Source organism: Periophthalmus magnuspinnatus, chromosome 14 (assembly GCF_009829125.3).
Source record: "Periophthalmus magnuspinnatus isolate fPerMag1 chromosome 14, fPerMag1.2.pri, whole genome shotgun sequence".
Taxonomy (NCBI): Eukaryota; Metazoa; Chordata; class Actinopteri; order Gobiiformes; family Gobiidae; genus Periophthalmus; species Periophthalmus magnuspinnatus.
The window spans coordinates 1,272,475-1,293,142 of record NC_047139.1 but is presented as its reverse complement, the minus strand read 5'-3'; the positions used below and the strand labels follow the sequence as shown (position 1 = coordinate 1,293,142).

The following is a 20,668-nucleotide window of genomic DNA, read 5'->3' as shown; positions in this document are numbered from 1 at the left end:
AAGGACCGGACGTGACGTACGCACCCAGTTGGTTCCATAGTGTAGCGGTTATCACGTCTGCTTTACACGCAGAAGGTCCTGGGTTCGAGCCCCAGTGGAACCAAAGATTTTTTAAACATATGTTTTATTAAAAATCTTTAAATTTATGTATGAATTTAATTTATCAGCAACACAACAGAAAAACTGACCAGAAAAACCAGGACTGAACCAGGACTGAGCCAGGACTAAGCCAGGACTGAACCAGGACTAAGCCAGGACTGAACAAGGACTAAACCAGGACTATATCAGGACAAAATCAGGACTGAACCAGGACTGAACCAGGACTAAACAAGGACTGAACCAGGACTGAACCAGGACTAAACAAGGACTGAACCAGGACTGAACCAGGACTGAACCAGGACTAAACCAAGACTGAACCAGGACTGAACCAGGACTGAACCAGGACTGAACCAGGTCTAAACCAGGACTGAACCAGGACTAATCCAGGACTGAACCAGGACTGAGCCAGGACTAAACAAGGACTGAACCAGGACTGAACCAGGACTAAACCAGGACTAATCCAGGACTAGACCAGGATTTACACAAAATATAAAAAATACAAGTTCATGTTCATGTTTTCATGTGGATTATGAATAAAAACATTTAGCTGCTTGTGACACATTTATTAATATTCACTGCACTTAAATAAATAAATAAATAAATGCAAATATTATTACACTTTAACTTTTACAGAACAGTTTAAGGGTGTAGACTGTAGAAACTGTTCTCTCTGGTGTTTTTTCGTTCTTCTGTCTAAATGTGCGTGTGGTTAAACTAAAGTCTGTGGAGATGCCGGGGATTGAACCCGGGACCTCATACATGCGAAGCACGCGCTCTACCACTGAGCTACATCCCCCATAATGCACTGCTCCCCGGAGGAGAGCTCTTAAAAACGGAGAACGCGGTAAATGTGAGTTTTTATGGAGTGTTTAAACTGTATAAATCATTTGTTTTAAATGCGTCTGTTGTGTGACGTCATAAGAGAACAGAATACACGTTTTTCCGCAGAGTCACGTGACGAGTGGCGTCATTCCCGCTGCGGCCACGAGGGGTCGCTGTTCCCTCAGTGTCACAGGAGCACGTGTTTTATGGTGTTTACGCTCTGGTTTCACGGCACATTCTGTTTTAATGTTTTTAAATGTGTTGTTTGTCAAACGAAGGCCTCGTGCGGCGTGTGATTCTAACAAATCTTCTAAAAAACGTCCTTAAAACTCCTCTTTTCTAAGACACGGCTCCGTCTGCGCATTATTTTGAGTTTCTGAGTCGGATTTACGTTTAGATTTAAGTTTCTCCGCTGTTTTGTGAAGTGTTTACGCGTTTCTGTGGTTTATAAAACATTTACACAAACTAAAAACGTCTGCAGAGTCAGAAAATTCACTTTTTATACAAACGTCAGTGCGTAACATGACGTAAGCTGCGATGGCCGAGTGGTTAAGGCGTTGGACTTGAAATCCAATGGGATCTTCCCGCGCAGGTTCGAACCCTGCTCGCAGCGAGGCACGAAGGTGTTTTTTTTTCTTTTTATATTGAAACTCTGTGTAAATGAGGCTAATCCTGTAGTTTAATCTTGTCGTTTAATCCTGTCGTTTAAACGTCTGTCAGCGCGTTCTGAAATGTGCCAGTGTGTCAGATGCCCTCCCTGTGCCTCCATGTGTCTTATTCTGCAGGTTAAAGCTCTACAGACATGTTCTGAGATGTCCTTGTGTCAGATGCCCTCCCCGGGTCCTCTGAGTCCTGATTTAAAAACAAACATAAATCTAATAACAGAATATCTAAACTCGATCAAAGATTTTGTGTTTTGTTTTAGTTTGACTCTGAATCTGGACTTTGAGTTTTTGGACGACGCGGGACATGAATAAGTGATGACAGAAAAAGAACAGAACGTGATGTTTTCTCACGGCTCATATTTATTAATGCAGCAGCACAGCCCCTGGTGATGGAGAGAGAGAGAGGGGGAGGGAGGGAGGGGGGGAGGAGAGAGAGAGAGAGGAGAGAGAAAGAGAGGAGAGAGAGAGAGGGGGAGAAAGAGATGAGAGGGAGAGAGGGGGGGAGAAAGAGGAGAGAGAGGGAGAAAGAGAGGAGAGAGGGAGAAAGAGAGGAGAGAGAAAGGGGGGGGAGAGGGGGGGAAGAAAGAGAGGAGGGAGGGGGGGAAGAAGAGAGAGACAGAGAGAAAGAAAGAGAGGGAGAGGGTAAAAAAGAGGGCTGAGAGAGAGGGAGGGTCGAAAGAAGGAGGGCTGAAAGAAAGGCCTGATAGAACAGAGAGAGAGAGAGGAGGGAAGAGAGAGGTCTGAGAGAGAGGGGTAGAGAGAAAAGGCTGAGAGTGGTGAGAGACGAGAGAGAGCAAGAGTTGAGAAAGAGAGAGAGGATAGAGAAGAAAGGCTGAGAGAGAGCTGAGAGCAGGGAGAGAGAGAGAAAGAAGGCTGAGAGAGAGAAAGAACAGAGAGAGAGAAAACAGAGAGAGAGAGCAGAGCGTCCACAGAGACTCATCACAGACACTTTTACATCGACCACAGAAATCACCTTCATCTAAATCAAATCTTAAACTGAGATTTAGTCTGAGTCTCCATTTCAGAAGCGATGGATGTGATGGGAGAAAACGAGTGCAGCTCTCTCTCCTCCCTCCTCTTTCTCTCTATGACATTCCCGCGTTTCCCATTCTCTCTTCTCTCTCTCCCTGCCCCTCCTTCTCTCTCTCTCCTCTCTCTCTATCTCTCCCTGCCCCTCCCTCCTCCTCTCTCTCCTCCTCTCTCCATCTCTCCCTGCCCCTCCCTCCCTCCCTCCCTCCCTCTCTCTCCTCCTCTGTCCATCTCTCTCTCCCTCCCTCTCTCCTTCTCTCGTTCGTGTTCAGAGTCCGACCAACGCCGATAAAACGTGACCGAGTCCATTAAACATTAACCCCCCTCGCTCTCTTTTATCCTTCTCTCCTCCCTCCGTTTCATCCTCCTCTCTCTCTCTCTCTCTCTCTCTCTCTCCTTGCCTCGTTTCCTCTCTTTCCTCCCTCCTTTTTTGCTTCCTTGTTTCCTCTCCGTCTCAAAACCTTCCATCCCAGACGCTTCACTCTGAACGAGAGAGAAAGAGAAGAGAGTACTCTGCAAAAAACAGGACTAAACCAGGACTAAACCTGGACTGAACCAGGACTGAACCAGGACTAAACCAGGACTGAACCAGGACTGAACCAGGACTGAACCAGGACTGAACCAGGACTAAACCAGGACTAAACCAGGACTAAACCAGGACTAAACCAGGACTGAACCAGGACTAAACCAGGACTAAACCAGGACTGAACCAGAACTAAACCAGGACTGAACCAGGACTGAACCAGGACTGAACCAGGACTAAACCAGGACTAAACCAGGACTAAACCAGGACTAAACCAGGACTGAACCAGAACTAAACCAGGACTGAACGAGGATTGGACCAGCACTCAAGTGAAGGTGCACAAAGGAAGGAGACGAGGAGACGAGGAGACGAGGAGAGGAGGAGAAGAGGAGAGGAGGAGAGGAGGGAGGATGCTGAGGAGGAAGAGGAGTGTGTCGTTCGGAGGATTCGGATGGTGAGTTCATCTTGGAGTGAAGCATTCTGGGAGTTTACCACAGGAATAAAAACAGAGTCTGGGTTTGAACTTGGTTTAGTCCCAGTGCAGTACCAGCTGTAGTACCAGTAGCAGTAGTAGTAGCACTAGCAGTAGTAGTACCAGTAGCAGTAGTAGTAGCACTAGCAGTAGTAGTAGTAGTAGTTTTTGTAGTAAATAATTGTTGAATGTTGTGAAACTTTCTGTGTGTCGAAAATCATTGACTCATGTTTTTGTTTCCACTGAAGAATCTTCAGAACCAAATCAAGTCCTGGTTTAGTCCTGGTTCAGTCCCGGTTCAGTCCCGGTTTAGTCCTGGTTTAGACCTGGTTCAGTCCTGGTTTAGTCCTGGTTCAGTCCTGGTTCAGTCCTGGTTTAGTCCTGGTTCAGTCCTGGTTTAGTCCTGGTTTAGACCTGGTTTAGTCCTGGTTTATTTCTGGTTTAGTCCTGGTTTAGACCTGGTTCAGTCCTGGTTTAGACCTGGTTTAGTCCTGGTTTATTCCTGGTTCAGTCCTGGTTTAGTCCTGGTTTAGTCCTGGTTTAGACCTGGTTCAGTCCTGGTTTAGTCCTGGTTCAGTCCTGGTTCAGTCCTGGTTTAGTCCTGGTTTAGACCTGGTTTAGTCCTGGTTTATTTCTGGTTTAGTCCTGGTTTAGACCTGGTTCAGTCCTGGTTTAGTCCTGGTTTAGTCCTGGTTCAGTCCTGGTTCAGTCCTGGTTCAGTCCTGGTTTAGTCCTGGTTTAGTCCTGGTTTAGTCCTGGTTTAGTCCTGGTTCAGTCCTTGTTTAGTCCTGGTTTAGTCCTGGTTTAGTCCTGGTTTATTTCTGGTTTAGACCTGGTTTAGTCCTGGTTTATTTCTGGTTTAGTCCTGGTTCAGTCCTGGTTTAGTCCTGGTTTAGTCCCGGTTCAGTCCTGGTTTAGTCCTGGTTCAGTCCCGGTTCAGTCCTGGTTCAGTCCTGGTTTAGTCCTGGTTTATTCCTGGTTCAGTCCTTGTTTAGTCCTGGTTTAGTCCTGGTTTAGTCCTGGTTTATTTCTGGTTTAGTCCTGGTTCAGTCCTGGTTTAGTCCTGGTTTAGTCCTGGTTCAGTCCCAGTTCAGTCCTGGTTTAGTCCTGGTTTATTTCTGTTTTAGTCCTGGTTTAGTCCTGGTTCAGCCCTGGTTTAGTCCTGGTTCAGTCCTGGTTTATTTCTGGTTTAGACCTGGTTTAGTCCTGGTTTATTTCTGGTTTAGTCCTGGTTCAGTCCTGGTTTAGTCCTGGTTTAGACCTGGTTCAGTCCTGGTTTAGTCCTGGTTTAGTCCCGGTTCAGTCCTGGTTCAGTCCTGGTTCAGTCCTGGTTTAGTCCTGGTTTATTCCTGGTTCAGTCCTTGTTTAGTCCTGGTTTAGTCCTGGTTTAGTCCTGGTTTATTTCTGGTTTAGTCCTGGTTCAGTCCTGGTTTAGTCCTGGTTTAGTCCTGGTTCAGTCCCGGTTCAGTCCTGGTTTAGTCCTGGTTTATTTCTGTTTTAGTCCTGGTTTAGTCCTGGTTCAGCCCTGGTTTAGTCCTGGTTCAGTCCTGGTTTATTTCTGGTTTAGACCTGGTTTAGTCCTGGTTTATTTCTGGTTTAGTCCTGGTTCAGTCCTGGTTCAGTCCTGGTTTAGTCCTGGTTCAGTCCCGGTTCAGTCCTGGTTTAGTCCTGGTTTAGACCTGGTTTAGTCCTGGTTTGTTCTTTAAACTCGTTCACCTTGGTCTGGGAGAGAAAAGAGACACTAAACCTCTCTCTCTCTCTCTCTCTCTCTCTCTCTCTCTCTCTCTCTCTCTCTCTCTTTCTCTCTCTCTCTCTCTCTCTCTCTCTCTCTCTCTCTATCTCTTTCTCTCTCTTCAGGATCGATAAGTCCACAGTGAGTGCACTCAGAGCCCGGTGAGTCCCACACAGCACCACGGGAGGGCATCTGACACAGGGACAGGAGGACGGGAGGGCATCTGACACAGAGACAGGAGGACGGGAGGGCATCTGACACACAGGGACAGGAGGACGGGAGGGCATCTGACACACAGGGACAGGAGGACGGGAGGGCATCTGACACACAGAGACAGGAGGACGGGAGGGCATCTGACACACAGAGACAGGAGGACGGGAGGGCATCTGACACACAGGGACAGGAGGACGGGAGGGCATCTGACACACAGAGACAGGAGGACGGGAGGGCATCTGACGCGGTGCCTTGGGGGAGGTCACTTGTTCTTGTCAAACACATGTCAGCACCTGTCAATCAAAGCCAAGGCCAGGAGCCACAGGAGGAGCCACAGAGGGAGACACAGAGGGAGACAGAGAGGGAGACACAGGAGGAGCCACAGAGGGAGACACAGAGGGAGCCACAGGTGGAGCCACAGGAGGAGACACAGGAGGAGACACAGGAGGAGACACAGAGGGAGACACAGAGGGAGACACAGGAGGAGACACAGAGGGAGACACAGGAGGAGCCACAGAGGGAGCCACAGAGGGAGCCACAGGTGGAGCCACAGGAGGAGACACAGGAGGAGACACAGGAGGAGCTCCTCTAATAATTTGTGACTCTGTGGATCTTTTCTTTGCCTCCTCTCGTCTCCCAGCAGAGGGCAGCACTCCTCTGTCCTCTCATTCTGGAAATTGTCTCCTCCTCCTCTTCTCCTCCTCCTCTTCTTCTCCTCCTCCTCTTCTCCGCCTCTTCTTCTCCTCCTCCTCCCTTATCTCCTCCTCTTCTCCTCCCTGTCGTTCTCTCCTCCTGTTCTTTGTCCCTCTGTCTAAAAGGACAGCTTTATCTCTCCTTCTCTTCCTCTCCTCGTCCGCTGTCGTTTTCTCCTCTTCCTCCTCTTCTCCTCCCTTTGTTTTCTCTCTTCCTTTCCACCTCCCCTGTTGCTCTCCCCTCCTCCTCCCCTGACATTCTCTCTTCCTCCTCCCCTTCTCCTCCTCTTCTCCTCCTCTCCTCCTCTCCTCCTCTCCTGACGTTCTCTCCTCCTCCCTTGTCGTTTTCTCCTCGTCCTCCTCTCCTCCTTCTCTTTTCCTCCTCCTCTTCCTCTGCTCCTTGTCATTTCCCTTCTTGTCCCTCTGTCTAAAAGAACAGAGTTATCTCTCTTTCTCTTCCTCTCCCTCTCTCCTCCTCCCTTGTCATTTTCTTCTTGTCCTCCTCTTCTCCTCCCTATTGCTCTCTCTTTCGCCTCCTCTCCTACTCCTGTCATTTTCTCCTTCTCTCTTCCTCTCCAACTCCCCTGTTACTCTCTCCTTCTTCTCTCCTCCTCCCTGTCATTCTCTTCTCCTCCTCTCCTCCTCCTCCTCTTCTCCTCCCTGTCATTCTCTTCTCCTCCTCCTCTCCTCCTCCCTGTTGTTCTCTCCTCCTGTTTGTCCTTCTGTCCAAAAGAACAGATTTATCTCTCCTCTTCCTCTTCATCTCTCTCTCCTCCATCTGTCTCTTGCACGTGCACGTGTGTGAGCGTGCACGTGTGTGAGCGTGCACGAGTGTGTGCACGTGTGTGAGCGTGAGCGTGTGTGAGCGTGCACGTGTGTGAGCGTGCACGTCACAGAGGACAGTGGAGTTGAGTCCAAACACAGAAAATAAACAACAAATGAGACCTGGTTTAAAGAGTCAGATGCCCTCCCCGTGTGTCAGATGCCCTCCCTGTGTGTGTCAGATGCCCTCCCTGTGTGTGTCAGATGCCCTCCCTGTGTGTGTCAGATGCCCTCCCTGTGTGTCAAATGCCCTTCCACACTGACTTCTGTTTTGTGTCCACAGGAAACAGGAGTCCAATGTGTCGTTGTCCAACTGTCCCCCGTCTCCCCCCAGAACGGCCCCGCCCACCATCAAAGTAAAAATACAATTAATATGACTACTATGAACTACTACTACTACTACTAATACTAATACTACTACTAATACTAATACTACTACTACTACACTGATCAGATGATATTTAATGTCCTTAAATAAAGACTTTCTCTTTTGACAGACGGCTCATTTCTTTGGCTCCATGGACAAACTGGAGGTAAGAAATAAACCAGGACTGAACCAGGACTGAACCAGGACTAAACCAGGACTAAACCAGGTCTAAACCAGGACTAAACCAGGACTGAACCAGGACTAAACCAGGACTAAACCAGGACTAAACCAGGACTGAACCAGGACTGAATCAGGTCTAAACCAGGTCTTCTGCAGCAGGTTCCTGAGGTGGTTGAAATGAAGTCAGTTCCTCAAAGACAAAAGGCATGTTTAATCGACCAATCACAGCCCAGCATCTGTCCTCATATCGACCAATCACAGCCCAGCATCTGTCCCTGTCCTCATATCGACCAATCACAGCCCAGCATCTGTCCCTGTCCTCATATCGACCAATCACAGCCCAGCATCTGTCCCTGTCCTCATATCGACCAATCACAGCCCAGCATCTGTCCCTGTCCTCATATCGACCAATCACAGCCCAGCATCTGTTCCGTTTTATGTATTTTTATTATTTTGTTCACCTGTTTGTTTATTTGTAAAAGTAAATGCTCCTTTTTAACCACAGAAGTAAATCTTATTATTACGTTTTTTTTTCTAAATCTGATCTTTTTTCTGCTCCAGGACGACTACATCCCCTACCCCAGCATCCAGGAGGTACGCCAGATGCCCTCCCTGTGTGTCAGATGCCCTCCCTGTGTGTCAGATGCCCTCCCCGTGTATCAGATGCCCTCCCCGTGTGTCAGATGCCCTCCCTGTGTATCAGATGCCCTCCCTGTGTGTTCGTTGTGCGTCAGATGCCCTCCCTGTGTGTCCGTTGTGCGTCAGATGCCCTCCCTGTGTGTCCGTTGTGCGTCAGATGCCCTCCCTGTGTGTTCGTTGTGCGTCAGATGCCCTTCCTCACTCCTCACCCGTGCCTGCTGTTCCCAGGTGCTGCAGAGGGGGGCGCCGTTCCCTCAGGTGGTGCGTCCGCAGTTCGGGGGATACTGGATCGAGGACAGCGTGGAGGAAGCGGCCCCGGGGGATTGTGGGATTGAGGAGGCGGGACAGGAAGTGGCGCTTGCCTACAGGAAGTACTTCGTAGGACGGGTACAGACCTCGCCATGTGACGCCTTTAATCACCTGTTGCTCTGTCTGAGGAAAAGTACAGACTGTGGCTTTATTTCTGCGTGAGGCATCCTGGCTAGCTGTATTGTTCTCTTTGTTTCCTTTGTTTGCTTTGGGTCTGAGGGTGGAGTTATAGATGAGGGACAGATGAGTCTAAACAAAGGTCTTTCCTAACAAAAATGTAATGTACCATCAGCGGCGCTAGAGCTGCTCAGGACCACAGTCTGCGGTGCACCACTCATGTGTTTGTCTTTCACATTAAAAGCCTTTGCTCGCAGTTTAATGGGGCTTTTATTTTGTAGGAGCATCTCAACTTCTGCAGCTCCGGTGGCGCCGCGGGGCCCCTCCTGCTCTCGGTGCGCCACGAGACCCGAGACCAGGACTTTATCCACGTCATCATCAGGTAAGACCCAGACCAGAGACCAGGACTAGACCAGAGACCAGGACTAGACCAGAGACCAGGACTAGACCAGAACTAGACCAGAGACCAGGACTAGACCAGGACTAGACCAGGACTAGACCAGAGACCAGGACAAGACCAGAGACCAGGACTAGACCAGGACTAGACCAGAGACCAGGACTAGACCAGAGACCAGGACTAGACCGGAGACCAGGACTAGACCAGAACTAGACCAGAGACCAGGACTAGACCAGGACTAGACCAGGACTAGACCAGAGACCTGGACTAGACCAGAGACCAGGACTAGACCAGAGACCAGGACTAGACCGGAGACCAGGACTAGACCAGGACTAGACCAGAGACCAGGACTAGACCAGGACTAGACCAGAGACCAGGACTAGACCAGGACTAGACCAGAGACCAGGACTAGACCAGAGACCAGGACTAGACCAGGACTAGACCAGAGACCAGGACTAGACCAGGACTAGACCGGGACTAGACCAGGACTAGACCTGAGACCAGGACAAGACCAGGACTAGACCAGAGACCAGGACTAGACCAGGACTAGACCCGGACTAGACCAGGACTAGACCTGAGACCAGGACAAGACCAGGACTAGACCTGAGACCAGGACAAGACCAGGTCCAGGTCCTGGACTAAACCTGGTCTCAACACGTCTCTTTTTTCTTTCAGGTCTAAAGAGAAAAGTGTTTATCATCGTCTGTCTCTGAGTGAAGTCCCAGAAATCCCCAGTGTCCCTGAACTGGCCCAGGTCTGACACACACACATATACACACATATACACACATATACACACACACCCCACACCCCCACACACCCCCACACACACACACACACCCCCCCACACACACACACACCCACCCCCCCCCCCCCCCCCCCCCCCCCCCCCCCCCCACACACACACACCTACACCCCCCCCCCCCCCCACACACACACACACACTGTTCTTATTCCGTGTGTTTGTGTTGCAGTTGCTGAGTCCAGAGGTCGGGGCCCAGCGCTTTTGGCCTGTCGTCTTCCCAAAGGTCAGACTCATTAAACTTTAGATTTTACTATAAATCAGGTCAGGACAGAAACAGCGAGTCCAGGCGCCAAACCAAAGAGCCAATCAGGAGCGAGAATGTTGAAGTTACACGCCCCTTTGTCCCTTAACGGCCGCACTGCTGGTTTAGCAGAGAGCAGGCGATTAGCCACAAGGCTGTCAATCAAACCTGTTATTAAAGGAAACCTGAGTGTTATTATGTCCACATCTTGATTCAGAGAGAAAATAGTGAAATAAAAACCCCAGGATCATGTGGAGCGTTAATACAAACAATTAAGACCAGAATGACGAGTCTGCGGCGGGAACAGAGAGAGAGAGAGCGACGTTTTCAATAGAAACAGGAAACACTTTCTATTTGGAACATGGCACAGTCTGTGTTAGCACGTTAGCTCTGTCTGTGTTAGCACGTTAGCTCTGTCTGTGTTAGCACGTTAGCTCTGTCTGTGTTAGCGCGTTAGCTCTGTCTGTGTTAGCACGTTAGCTCTGTCTGTGCTAGCACGTTAGCTCTGTCTGTGCTAGTGCGTTAGCTCTGTCTATGTTAGCACGTTAGCTCTGTCTATATTAGCACGTTAGCTCTGTCTGTGCTAGTGCGTTAGCTCTGTCTGTGCTAGGACCGTCACATGGTTGTGCTCTCGCTGGTTGAATAATCTCTCGTTGTTTTGTTCCAGGCGTCTGAACTCATCGTGAACTTCGACGAACACGAGGTCAACAGCACCTTTAAGTTTGGAGTGATTCTGCAGAGGTTTGGACAGGTCAGAGGTTAAAGTTTAATCTAAACATGTCCGTCTGCCCCAGCGCTGGGCTTGGGGTGGGGTGATTGTGGGGTCTGTTGTGGTTGTGGGGTTGGTTGTGGGGTTGGTTGTGGGTCGGTTGTGGTTGTGGGGTTGGTTGTGGTTGTGGGTCGGTTGTGGTTGTGGGTCGGTTGTGGTTGTGGGTCGGTTGTGGTTGTGGGGTCGGTTGTGGGGTCGGTTGTGGCTCTTTAAACCTTGTGTTTGTCTCAGGTGACGGAGGAGGAGCTGTTCAGTAACACAGAGGAAACTGAAGCCTTCACAGAGTTTTTGTCTCTGATCGGACACATAGTGAAACTACAGGACTTCAGCGGGTCAGTCCTGGTTCAGTCCTGGTTCAGTCCTGGTTTAGTCCTGGTTTAGTCCTAGTTTAGACCTGGTTTAGTCCTGGTTTAGTCCTGGTTCAGTCCTGGTTTAGTCCTGGTCTAGTCCTGGTTCAGTCCTGGTCTAGTCTCAGGTCTGTCTCTGGTCTTGGACAGGTTCCGGGGGGGTCTGGATGTGGTCCATGGTCAGACCGGGTCTGAGTCGGTCTACACCGTCCACAAAGGTCAAGAGCTGATGTTCCACGTCTGCACCAAACTCCCCTACAGCCCCGGAGACCCCCAACAGGTATGACATCTGACCCCTGTATGACCCCTGTATGACCCTGTGTGACCCTGCATGACCCCTGTGTGACCCTGTATGACCCCTGCATGACCCTGTGTGATCCTGTGTGACCCCTGTGTGACCCTGCATGACCCTGTGTGACCCCTGTATGACCCCTGTATGACCCTGTGTGACCCTGCATGACCCCTGTGTGACCCTGTATGACCCCTGCATGACCCTGTGTGATCCTGTGTGACCCCTGTGTGACCCTGCATGACCCTGTGTGACCCTGTGTGACCCCTGTATGACCCTGTGTGACCCTGCATGACCCCAGCAGATCAGGACGTTCTTTCTGCAGCTGTGTCACAGTTTTATGACAATAAACTCAAGCCTGAAGCAAAATGTTTGTGGAGTTCAAACCCTCCGGACAGGAGGTTATTCTCCTCATGAAGCTGCAGAAAACTGTAATTCCTGCTGGACTAGGAGTGATATATTTACAGTCGTCTGTGTAAAGTCCCAGCCCGCTCTGTCAATCACATGATCACGCACATATTCAGCTCCAGTCACAGGCTGTGGTAGCCGTGGTAGCTAGCTCACTAGCTGGCCGTCAGCCGTCGCCGACTTTGTGACTGTCAGACTCTACATGATCCTGGGGTTTTTATTTAGCTATTTTAAGATATAAAATATTAATAACAGACCAATCAGGCCTCCTGTGCATAAAGGGGCGTTGCCTTCAGCAGCCTCGCTCCTGATTGGCTCACATTCAGTCCACGTCTTTACACCGTCTGTGTCTCAACCTCAGGCCCCTGGGCCCCGACTGTAGACACTCTCATGAGGCCCACGTTATTCAGAGTATAAATCCTGTTTGATGTGTTTATGTTGTATTTGTGTTTGTGTGGTGTTTGTGTTGTGTTTATGTTGTGTTTGTGTTGTGTTTATGTTTTGTTTGTGTTGTGTTTGTGTTCATGTTGTGTTTGTGTTTATGTTGTGTTTGTGTTGTGTTTGTGTTGTGTTTGTGTTGTGTTTATGTTGTGTTCATGTTGTATTTGTGTTTGTGTTGTGTTTGTGTTGTGTTCACGTTGTATTTGTGTTTGTGTTGTGTTTGTGTTGTGTTTGCGTTGTGTTTGTGTTGTGTTCACGTTGTATTTGTGTTTGTTTGTGTTGTGTTTATGTTGTGTTTGTGTTGTTTATGTTGTGTTTGTGTTGTGTTTGTGTTGTGTTTGTGTTGTGTTTGTGTTGTGTTTGTGTTGTTCATGTTGTATTTGTGTTTGCGTTTCAGCTGCAGAGGAAAAGACACATCGGGAACGACATCGTGGCCGTGGTTTTCCAAGAGGAGCCGACGCCATTTTCTCCGGACGTCATCGCCTCCAACTTCCTCCACGCCTACGTGCTGGTGCAGCCACAAGAGGGCGACGTCTACAAGGTCAGAGGAGGGGGAGGAGCTATGGGAGGGGAGGGGCTAGGGGTGGAGAGCACATGACGTGTTTTGTGTTCTGATGTGCAGTTCTCCTGTCGTCCTGCAGGTGTCAGTCACAGCTCGAGAGGACGTCCCTCCCTTTGGCCCCCCGCTGCCCCGCCCCCCGCTCTTCCGCAAGGTCTGACTCCGCCCCCCTCCCACACAAACACACTGCCCTCCACTGGTGAACACGGGCGAGTGCTAACGCAGAAGCTCCAGTCGCCTGTAGTGACGGCGAGAAAACTCTGAGCTTTGTGTCAGTTTTTGTTTCACGTCAACCGGCCCAGATTAGCCATAAACGACCAATCGGAACGTGCGATTTTGAACAACAAGTCATCGTCAGGTCATTCGCTCCAACGGCGTCCGGACCGTGCGTTTAATCCCTTCAATCCTACAATAAAGTCCCACAAAAATATTACCAAGTGCAGCAGTGTTTCCCATAGATGTGGTTCAGACTGTGGCTCCCTCCTCAGACCCAAAGCAAACAAAAGAAACAAAGAGAACAACAGAGCGAGCCAGTGGGGCCATCAGAGTTGAATGACAACGGTGAGTAGGCACGGTGCTCCAGTCCGCGGTCTTTTCAGAATCTGTGTCAAACTCAAGGCCCCCGGGCTAAACGCGGCCCGCCACGTCATTTTATGTGGCCCGCGAGAAGATAAATTAAAGCGTAACTGTCATTTTAAAATAAATCTATACGGCTTGGAAGTTGGAAGGAAGAAAGGTGAAGGTGAAAACAAGTTTGTGCTTTGAGGAGAAAAACCTGTGTGTTTTTTTTTGTGTGTTATGAGGCGGAGTCGGCACAATCTGCGTCGACGTTCGGTTACGTTTAGTGATTTTTTTACGTCTGGCCCTTCACAGCGGCCATTTTGCTGATGTGGCCCTCGGTGAAAATGTGTTTGAGTTGTGCAGAGTTCTGGGTTTACACCTTCGTACCCGCTCACACGTGCACGTCCTCTGAAGTCTTTGCGCCCTCTGCTGGTGCACACGTGACACTAACCCTGTGTGTCCTCAGGGGTCAGAGTTCAGAGAGTTTCTTTTGACCAAACTGATAAACGCAGAGAGAGCGTGCTACAAGAGCCAGCGCTTCGCCCGCCTCGAGGTGAGTGACACAGGCCACGCCCCCATCAGCTCTGACCCCGCCCCTCCACCCATCAGCCTAGTCCACTGACCACAGCCTCTGCCTCGCCATCTGCCCCACCCTCTGTCCCGCCCCCCCCTGCCCCGCCCTCTGTCTTGCCCCGCCCTCTCCCCATCCTATGCTCCGCCTTTTGCCACGCCCTCTGTCCCGCCCTCTGCCCCGCCCCCTGCCCCGCCCCCTGCCCCATGGAAGCAGCTTTAGTGTCTCTGTCTCCTCTTTAACGTTCTGTTGTCATTGCGTTTCAAGGAGAGGACTCGCGCGGCGCTGCTCGACTCTCTCCTGGACGAGCTGCAAACGCGCTCCCAGTGCATGCTGGGAGTGGGGCCCCAGTGCACGATGGGAGTGACAGAGGAGGAGGGGCGGAGCGAGAATGGACACGGACACGCCCACGGAGGACTGCTGGAGTCACTTAAAGTTAGTCTCTCTGGTGTTTCAAGAGCCGCGGGGGCGATAGCGTTAGCATTGAACGCCGTGTCTGTTTATATGTCTATGAATCCAGGGCTGTGTCTGAATGTCTCCCCCAGCCCCTGACCCCTGACCCCTGACTCACTCTACAGCCCCTGACCCCTGACCCCTCACTCACTCTACAGCCCCTGACCCCTCACTCACTCTACAGCCCCTGACCCCTGACCCCTCACTCAGTTAAGGCTCTCATGTGACTCTGGCTCTGGGTGAAAAGATAAAAGTAAATTAAAAGTTGATTTGTGAGATAAATAAAGCTCAGATTGGACTAATAATAATCACAAACGTTTCTGTCAAACTGGATGTGACGTAAACAGACGGAGGATTCAGAGCTAAAGCGGCTAACGCTAGCACCTTTACACCATAAGTGTTTATTTAAGAGTTTGATTCATAATCAGGATCAACAGTGACATAAACCAGCACTTCAGCTTCAGGACAGTAACAGTACTATAGTAGAAGTACTAGTGTCATAGTAGTAGTATTTGTAGTACTGCTTCAGTCAGTCGTGTTGTGTCCCGGTGCATTGTGGGTCTATACTGACCCAGGGACATTTGAACAGGACTAAAATGAGTGAGTCCTGAATAGCGCCCCCTGTGGGCAGAGTGACCTGTTGTTCTGTTTCAGAGGGCGATGAGGGGTCGCAGCGTCTCCATGGAAACGATGTCAAGAGGCCGATCTGAGCTGCCGTCCAGTCTGAGCATCTCCAACGAGGTTTGTGTCAGATGCCCTCCCAGAACATTTGTGTATCGTCTGTAAAGAGCTGAATGTGACGTTTGTAAAAGTGTCACTGACTCACAGAAGAATCATGTTTATGTTTTAAACTGAATCCACCTCAGGATCATCAGAAATAATTTAAATCACATCTGGAGCCTGGAGAAAAGAAAAAAAACAGTAATAAACAAAAACGTGACAGTGACGGGATCGAAAATCAAAACTCCATGAGCTCTGGGGCCGCCGGCCCCCCGGCCTGTTGTTGATTTTTTATTTTAAAATGTGGCTGTGGCTAATCCACAGATCAGTGGAAAAAGCATAAAATGTTGTGTATTTGTCGCCGGTGACGTTACTGAAACGTTTGTTTGTTTGAATATTTACAGCTGCTCTACAGCGCCCCCTGGAAATTTGAATGGGCCACAAAATATAGTTTGTTGAAGAAAAGTGAAATTTGGTCCAGACATTCCTCTAGTTAAACTGAATAAAGACACAAGGACATGTCTCTGTCTCTGACAGGACAGAGACAGAGACATGAAGGAGCAGAGACATGTCGGGTCATGAAAATAATGTATCTGTCGTCTCCTCTCTCCTCTCTCCTCGTCTCCTCTCTCCTCGTCTCCTCGTCTCCTCTCTCCTCGTCTCCTCTCTGTCTCCTCTCTGTTTGTCTTCTCTCCCGTTGTATCCTCTCTGTCTCTTCTCTTCTTGTCTCCTGTCTCCTCGTCTCCTCATTTCCTCATCTCCTCGTCTCCTCATCTCCTTGTCTCCTCAGCTGAGTTCTAGTTCTCCGATGAAAAGACGTTCTGGATTATTCCCTCGTCTCCTCAGCGTCGACAGTCAAACAGACAGACACCGAAGGTAAGACCGGGACTAAACCAGGACTGAACCAGGACTGAACCAGGACTAAACCAGGACTGAACTGAGACTGAACCGGGACTGAACCGGGACTGAACCGGGACTAAACCAGGACTGAACCAGGACTGAACCGGGACTGAACCGGGACTGAACCGGGACTGAACTGGGACTAAACCAGGTTTAGAGCACTAGAGCGCCCTCTGCTGGTGACCATTGAAATGACATCCTTATATCGTTGTTGTTGTGTTTCTTTTCTTTTCCTCTTTGAGCTTAAACTCTACGTTCTGTTTTAAATGGAGAGTCTTTGCTGCGTCTCTTTTGAACAAACAGACGTCATTCTCCTCTTGAGTCTCTTATCTGCAGCTGGCACTTTAAAGACAAATACCTGTGTCGCTAACGCTAATGTGGGGCTAATGTGGGGCTAATCTGAGGCTAATGTGGGGCTAATGTGGGGATAACGTGGGGCTAATGTGGGGTTTATCTGGGGCTAGTTTAGTTTCACACTTTTTAGAGACTTTTGCTTTTTGGGGTGGGTGTGACTGACAGATGGATTGGCCAATCAGGGACACGCATGACCACCGTGTTACAAAGTCCTCATCATCACTGAGTTTGAGTCAAATGTACAGTCTTATTTTGAGGTTTGTGGACGTTTGAGTCGTCTTGAGGTTTGAGGCTCAGAAAACGTTACCCTAACTCTAAACCTGGACTAAACCCAAACTAAACCTGGACTAAACCTGGACTAAACCTGGACTAAACCTGGACTAAACCTGGACTAAACCTGGACTAAACCCAAACTAAACCTGGACTAAACCCAAACTAAACCTGGACTAAACCCGGACTAAACCAGGACCAAACCTGTTGTGTTTGACAGTCTTCTGAGTGAGCAGAGGAGCCTGGACCACCACACGCTGGAGGAGACAGAGCAGGCAGCCAATCAGAGGTCTACAGAGGCGGGGCATAGGAGCAGGTGAGCGTGTGCACCTGGACTGGGCTTGACCCTCGTCCTGTGGATGGGGGCGTTCACTTTGTAGAGTTTGAAGATGTCCTAATCTCAGAGGGAGGAGACGTGGAAGTTTGAGTCTGTTTCATGTGACAGTTATAATAAACAAGTCGGCCATTTTGTGCAGGAAGAAGGACAAGATCTCCACCTCCAGCTCCTGCAGCTTCAACAGCCACTCTGAAGACCAGGTCTGAACCAGGACTGAACCGGGACTGAACCGGGACTGAACCGGGACTGAACCGGGACTAAACCAGGACTGAACCAGGGACTGAACCGGGACTGAACCGGGACTGAACCGGGACTGAACCGGAACTAAACCGGGACTGAACCGGGACTGAACCGGGACTGAACCGGGACTGAACCGGGACTGAACCGGAACTAAACCGGGACTGAACCGGGACTGAACCGGGACTGAACCGGGACTGAACCGGGACTGAACCGGGACTAAACCAGGGACTAAACCGGGACTAAACCAGGGACTAAACCAGGGACTAAACCGGGACTGAACCGGGACTAAACCGGGACTAGACCGGGACTAGACCGGGACTAGACCGGGACTAGACCGGGACTAAACCAGAACTAAACCAGGACTAAACTAGAACTAAACCAGGTCTAAACCAGGTCTTTCCCTCAGAGCCCTCCAGTGGTGGATGGAGTGAGTCCGATCATCTGCCGAAGCCCCACAGGTTTGGTTTATTCTTGTTTTATTTTGGAGGACTGCTGTTTCCTGTCTGCTGAACGTGTCATTTCCTGTTTCAGAGAATAAAAACTCTCCCAGATCCAACCTGAAGTTCCGGTTCGAGCGCCTGTCCCACTCGGCCTCGGTCAGTCTCCAAACGATATGACAGAAAAGAACCTTTTTTTGTCCTAAAATCTGGAGTAGACTCATGTCGTCAAAAACCTTAACTATTAAAATGTAGTCAAGGCATTTCAGAACGTCTTTGTGGATCTTTCTCTCATGTTCTAAGACTGTTGTGATCGTGCTCTGAAGGGGGGAGGGACTTAGCACAGAGAGCAAAGACAGGGGAGACATGTTAATACACTGTTTTGGGTGAATATGATCTAAATATGTGATGAGTTACAGTTAATACTCCGTAAAAGTAAGTAAAGTAAAACTATACTTAAATACATTTGTCTCTGCAGGGACACTGAGGACCCAGATCGAGGACCGTGGACGAGAGGAGGCCCGGCGGCGTACCTTTGAGCAAAACACGTCCACCATTTGCCCACAGACTGTGTAAAGAAGTGACTGAGTGAGTGTGACGTCGCCCACAGCGTTCGGCTCCAAATGAAGCTCGTCCAGCGGCGAATCTGGAGATGAGTTACATGTTTGGATTTACGAACGCGAGTATCATAGCAACCAAAGAGCCAATCAGGAGCGACCTCGGGGAAAGAAGGACCTGATTCGTCTGTTATTAATGTTCATATCTTGATTTACAGACACAATAGTGAAATAAAAACCCAAGGATCATGTAGAGGGTTAATACGAACATTTAAGACCAGAATGAGTCTGAAGCAGCAGAGACAGAGAGAGGAGATGGTTTATCAATAGAAAGTGAACTGGAGCCAGAGTCGAGCAGGAAGTGCGCCCATGATCACTTCCTGTTTGGAGAGCGGCGGCAGCAGGTTAGCTCTGTCCATTTATATAAACAGTCTGTGGATTGACCCAGGCCTCGCTCCTGAAGGACGAGTCAAACAGAAGAAACTATTTTTCTTAAAGATGATGAAAATAAATATATGCAATAGTTTTATTTCTGTTAACAGCTTTATCAGTGAGACTAAACCAGGACTAAACCAGGACTAAACCAGGACTAAACCAGGACTAAACCAGGACTAAACCTGGACTGAACCAGGACTAAACCAGGACTAAACCAGGACTAAACCAGGACTGAACCAGGACTGAACCAGGACTAAACCTGGACTAAACCAGGACCAAACCAGGACTAAACCAAGACTAAACCAGGACCAAACCAGGACTAAACCAAGACTAAACCAGGACCAAACCAGGACCAAACCAGGACCAAACCAGGACCAAACCAGGACTAAACCTGGACTAAACCTGGACTAAACCAGGACCAAACCAGGACTAAACCTGGACTAAACCAGGACCATACCAGGACCAAACCAGGACCAAACCAGGACTAAACCTGGACTAAACCTGGACTAAACAAGGACTAAACCAGGACTAAATCAGGACTAAACCTGGACTAAACTAGGACTAAACCAGGACTGAACCAGGACTAAACTAGGACTAAATCAGGACTAAACCTGGACTAAACTTGGACTAAACTAGGAGTAAACCTGGACTAAACCAGGTCCAGTCCAGTCTAATATTCAGTGGGTGTTTCTTGGAGGTTCAGGGTTTGGAGCAGTTTGCACTGATTAAAAGCCTTAAAATGAAATTAAAATCCATAATTGTAATTACTCAATGTCTCAGCACTTTGTACTGTACTTTGACAGAGCTACTGAAGTACTCGAGTAACAGACCGCTATGAAGTACTCGAGTAACGCACCGCTATGAAGTACTTGAGTAACGGACAGTTACTTTGATGGTTTTGCACCAGACGTTTTCTGTACTTTTCGGTCCAATGTGTCGATGTGAAACGTGTAAACACAATGTTCTGTCCCCTGATGATGATGTCACAGCTCACTGTATCTGTCTGATGATGTCACAAATCTGAATAAATGACTGTCAAAGCCCAACTGTGTCAGGACTGAACCAGGACTAAACCAGGACTAAACCAGGTCTAAACCCAGGTCTAAACCAGGACTGAACAAGGACTAAACCAGGTCTAAACCAGGACTAAACCAGGTCTAAACAAGGACTAAACCAGGACTAAACCAGGTCTAAACAAGGACTAAACCAGGACTAAACCAGGACTGAACCAGGTCTAAACAAGGACTAAACCAGGACTAAACCAGGTCTGAAACAGAACTAAACACAGGACTAAACTAGGACTGAACCAGGACTAAACCAGGTCTAAACCAGGACTAAACCAGGACTAAACCAGGACTGAACCAGGTCTAAACAAGGACTAAACCAGGACTGAACCAGGTCTAAACAAGGACTAAACAAGGACTAAACCAGGTCTAAACCAGGTCTACACCAGGACTAAACCAGGTCTAAACCAGGACTAAACCAGGTCTAAACCAGGTCTAAACAAGGACTAAACAAGGACTAAACCAGGTCTAAACCAGGACTAAACCAGGTCTAAACCAGGTCTACACCAGGACTAAACCAGGTCTAAACAAGGACTAAACCAGGACTAAACCAGGTCTAAACAAGGACTAAACCAGGACTAAACCAGGACTGAACCAGGTCTAAACAAGGACTAAACCAGGACTAAACCAGGTCTGAAACAGAACTAAACACAGGACTAAACTAGGACTGAACCAGGACTAAACCAGGTCTAAACCAGGACTAAACCAGGACTAAACCAGGACTGAACCAGGTCTAAACAAGGACTAAACCAGGACTGAACCAGGTCTAAACAAGGACTAAACAAGGACTAAACCAGGTCTAAACCAGGACTAAACCAGGTCTAAACCAGGT

At 49.0% G+C, this 20,668-nt stretch overlaps 1 protein-coding gene and 3 non-coding genes across 4 annotated transcripts; 3 read left to right on the top strand and 1 right to left on the bottom strand.

Moving 5' to 3' along the window:
* The first annotated feature begins 30 nt into the window (after nucleotides 1-30).
* Nucleotides 31-103, top strand: trnav-uac (transfer RNA valine (anticodon UAC)). The gene has a single exon. It is a non-coding gene; the product is annotated as a tRNA-Val (tRNA).
* A 720-nt stretch (nucleotides 104-823) lies between these two features.
* On the bottom strand, nucleotides 824-895 carry trnaa-cgc (transfer RNA alanine (anticodon CGC)). Its single transcript has one exon. It is a non-coding gene; the product is annotated as a tRNA-Ala (tRNA).
* A 557-nt stretch (nucleotides 896-1,452) lies between these two features.
* trnas-uga (transfer RNA serine (anticodon UGA)) lies at nucleotides 1,453-1,534 on the top strand. Its single transcript has one exon. It is a non-coding gene; the product is annotated as a tRNA-Ser (tRNA).
* A 1,986-nt stretch (nucleotides 1,535-3,520) lies between these two features.
* LOC117381542 (rap1 GTPase-activating protein 2-like) lies at nucleotides 3,521-19,813 on the top strand. Its single transcript, XM_055226635.1, has 23 exons — nucleotides 3,521-3,592; nucleotides 5,468-5,503; nucleotides 7,353-7,425; nucleotides 7,567-7,602; nucleotides 8,178-8,210; nucleotides 8,484-8,642; nucleotides 8,963-9,063; nucleotides 9,754-9,832; nucleotides 10,053-10,106; nucleotides 10,792-10,875; nucleotides 11,125-11,225; nucleotides 11,391-11,520; nucleotides 12,776-12,919; nucleotides 13,020-13,091; nucleotides 13,965-14,051; nucleotides 14,337-14,504; nucleotides 15,177-15,263; nucleotides 16,033-16,118; nucleotides 16,987-17,082; nucleotides 17,243-17,303; nucleotides 17,750-17,801; nucleotides 17,875-17,939; nucleotides 18,259-19,813. The coding sequence occupies exons 1-23, from the start codon at nucleotides 3,549-3,551 to the stop codon at nucleotides 18,265-18,267; spliced, it is 1,857 nt and encodes a 618-aa protein (XP_055082610.1). The 5' UTR covers nucleotides 3,521-3,548; the 3' UTR covers nucleotides 18,268-19,813.
* Nucleotides 19,814-20,668: the final 855 nt, after the last annotated feature.

Excerpts from the sequence above, each read along its gene's own strand:
- LOC117381542 (XM_055226635.1), top strand. The coding sequence starts at position 3,549 with ATGCTGAGGAGGAAGAGGAGTGTGTCGTTCGGAGGATTCGGATG. Across the intron at positions 11,226-11,390 it reads AAACTACAGGACTTCAGCGG|GTTCCGGGGGGGTCTGGATG; the intron begins GTCAGTCCTGGT and ends GGTCTTGGACAG. Across the intron at positions 17,083-17,242 it reads GAGGCGGGGCATAGGAGCAG|GAAGAAGGACAAGATCTCCA; the intron begins GTGAGCGTGTGC and ends CATTTTGTGCAG.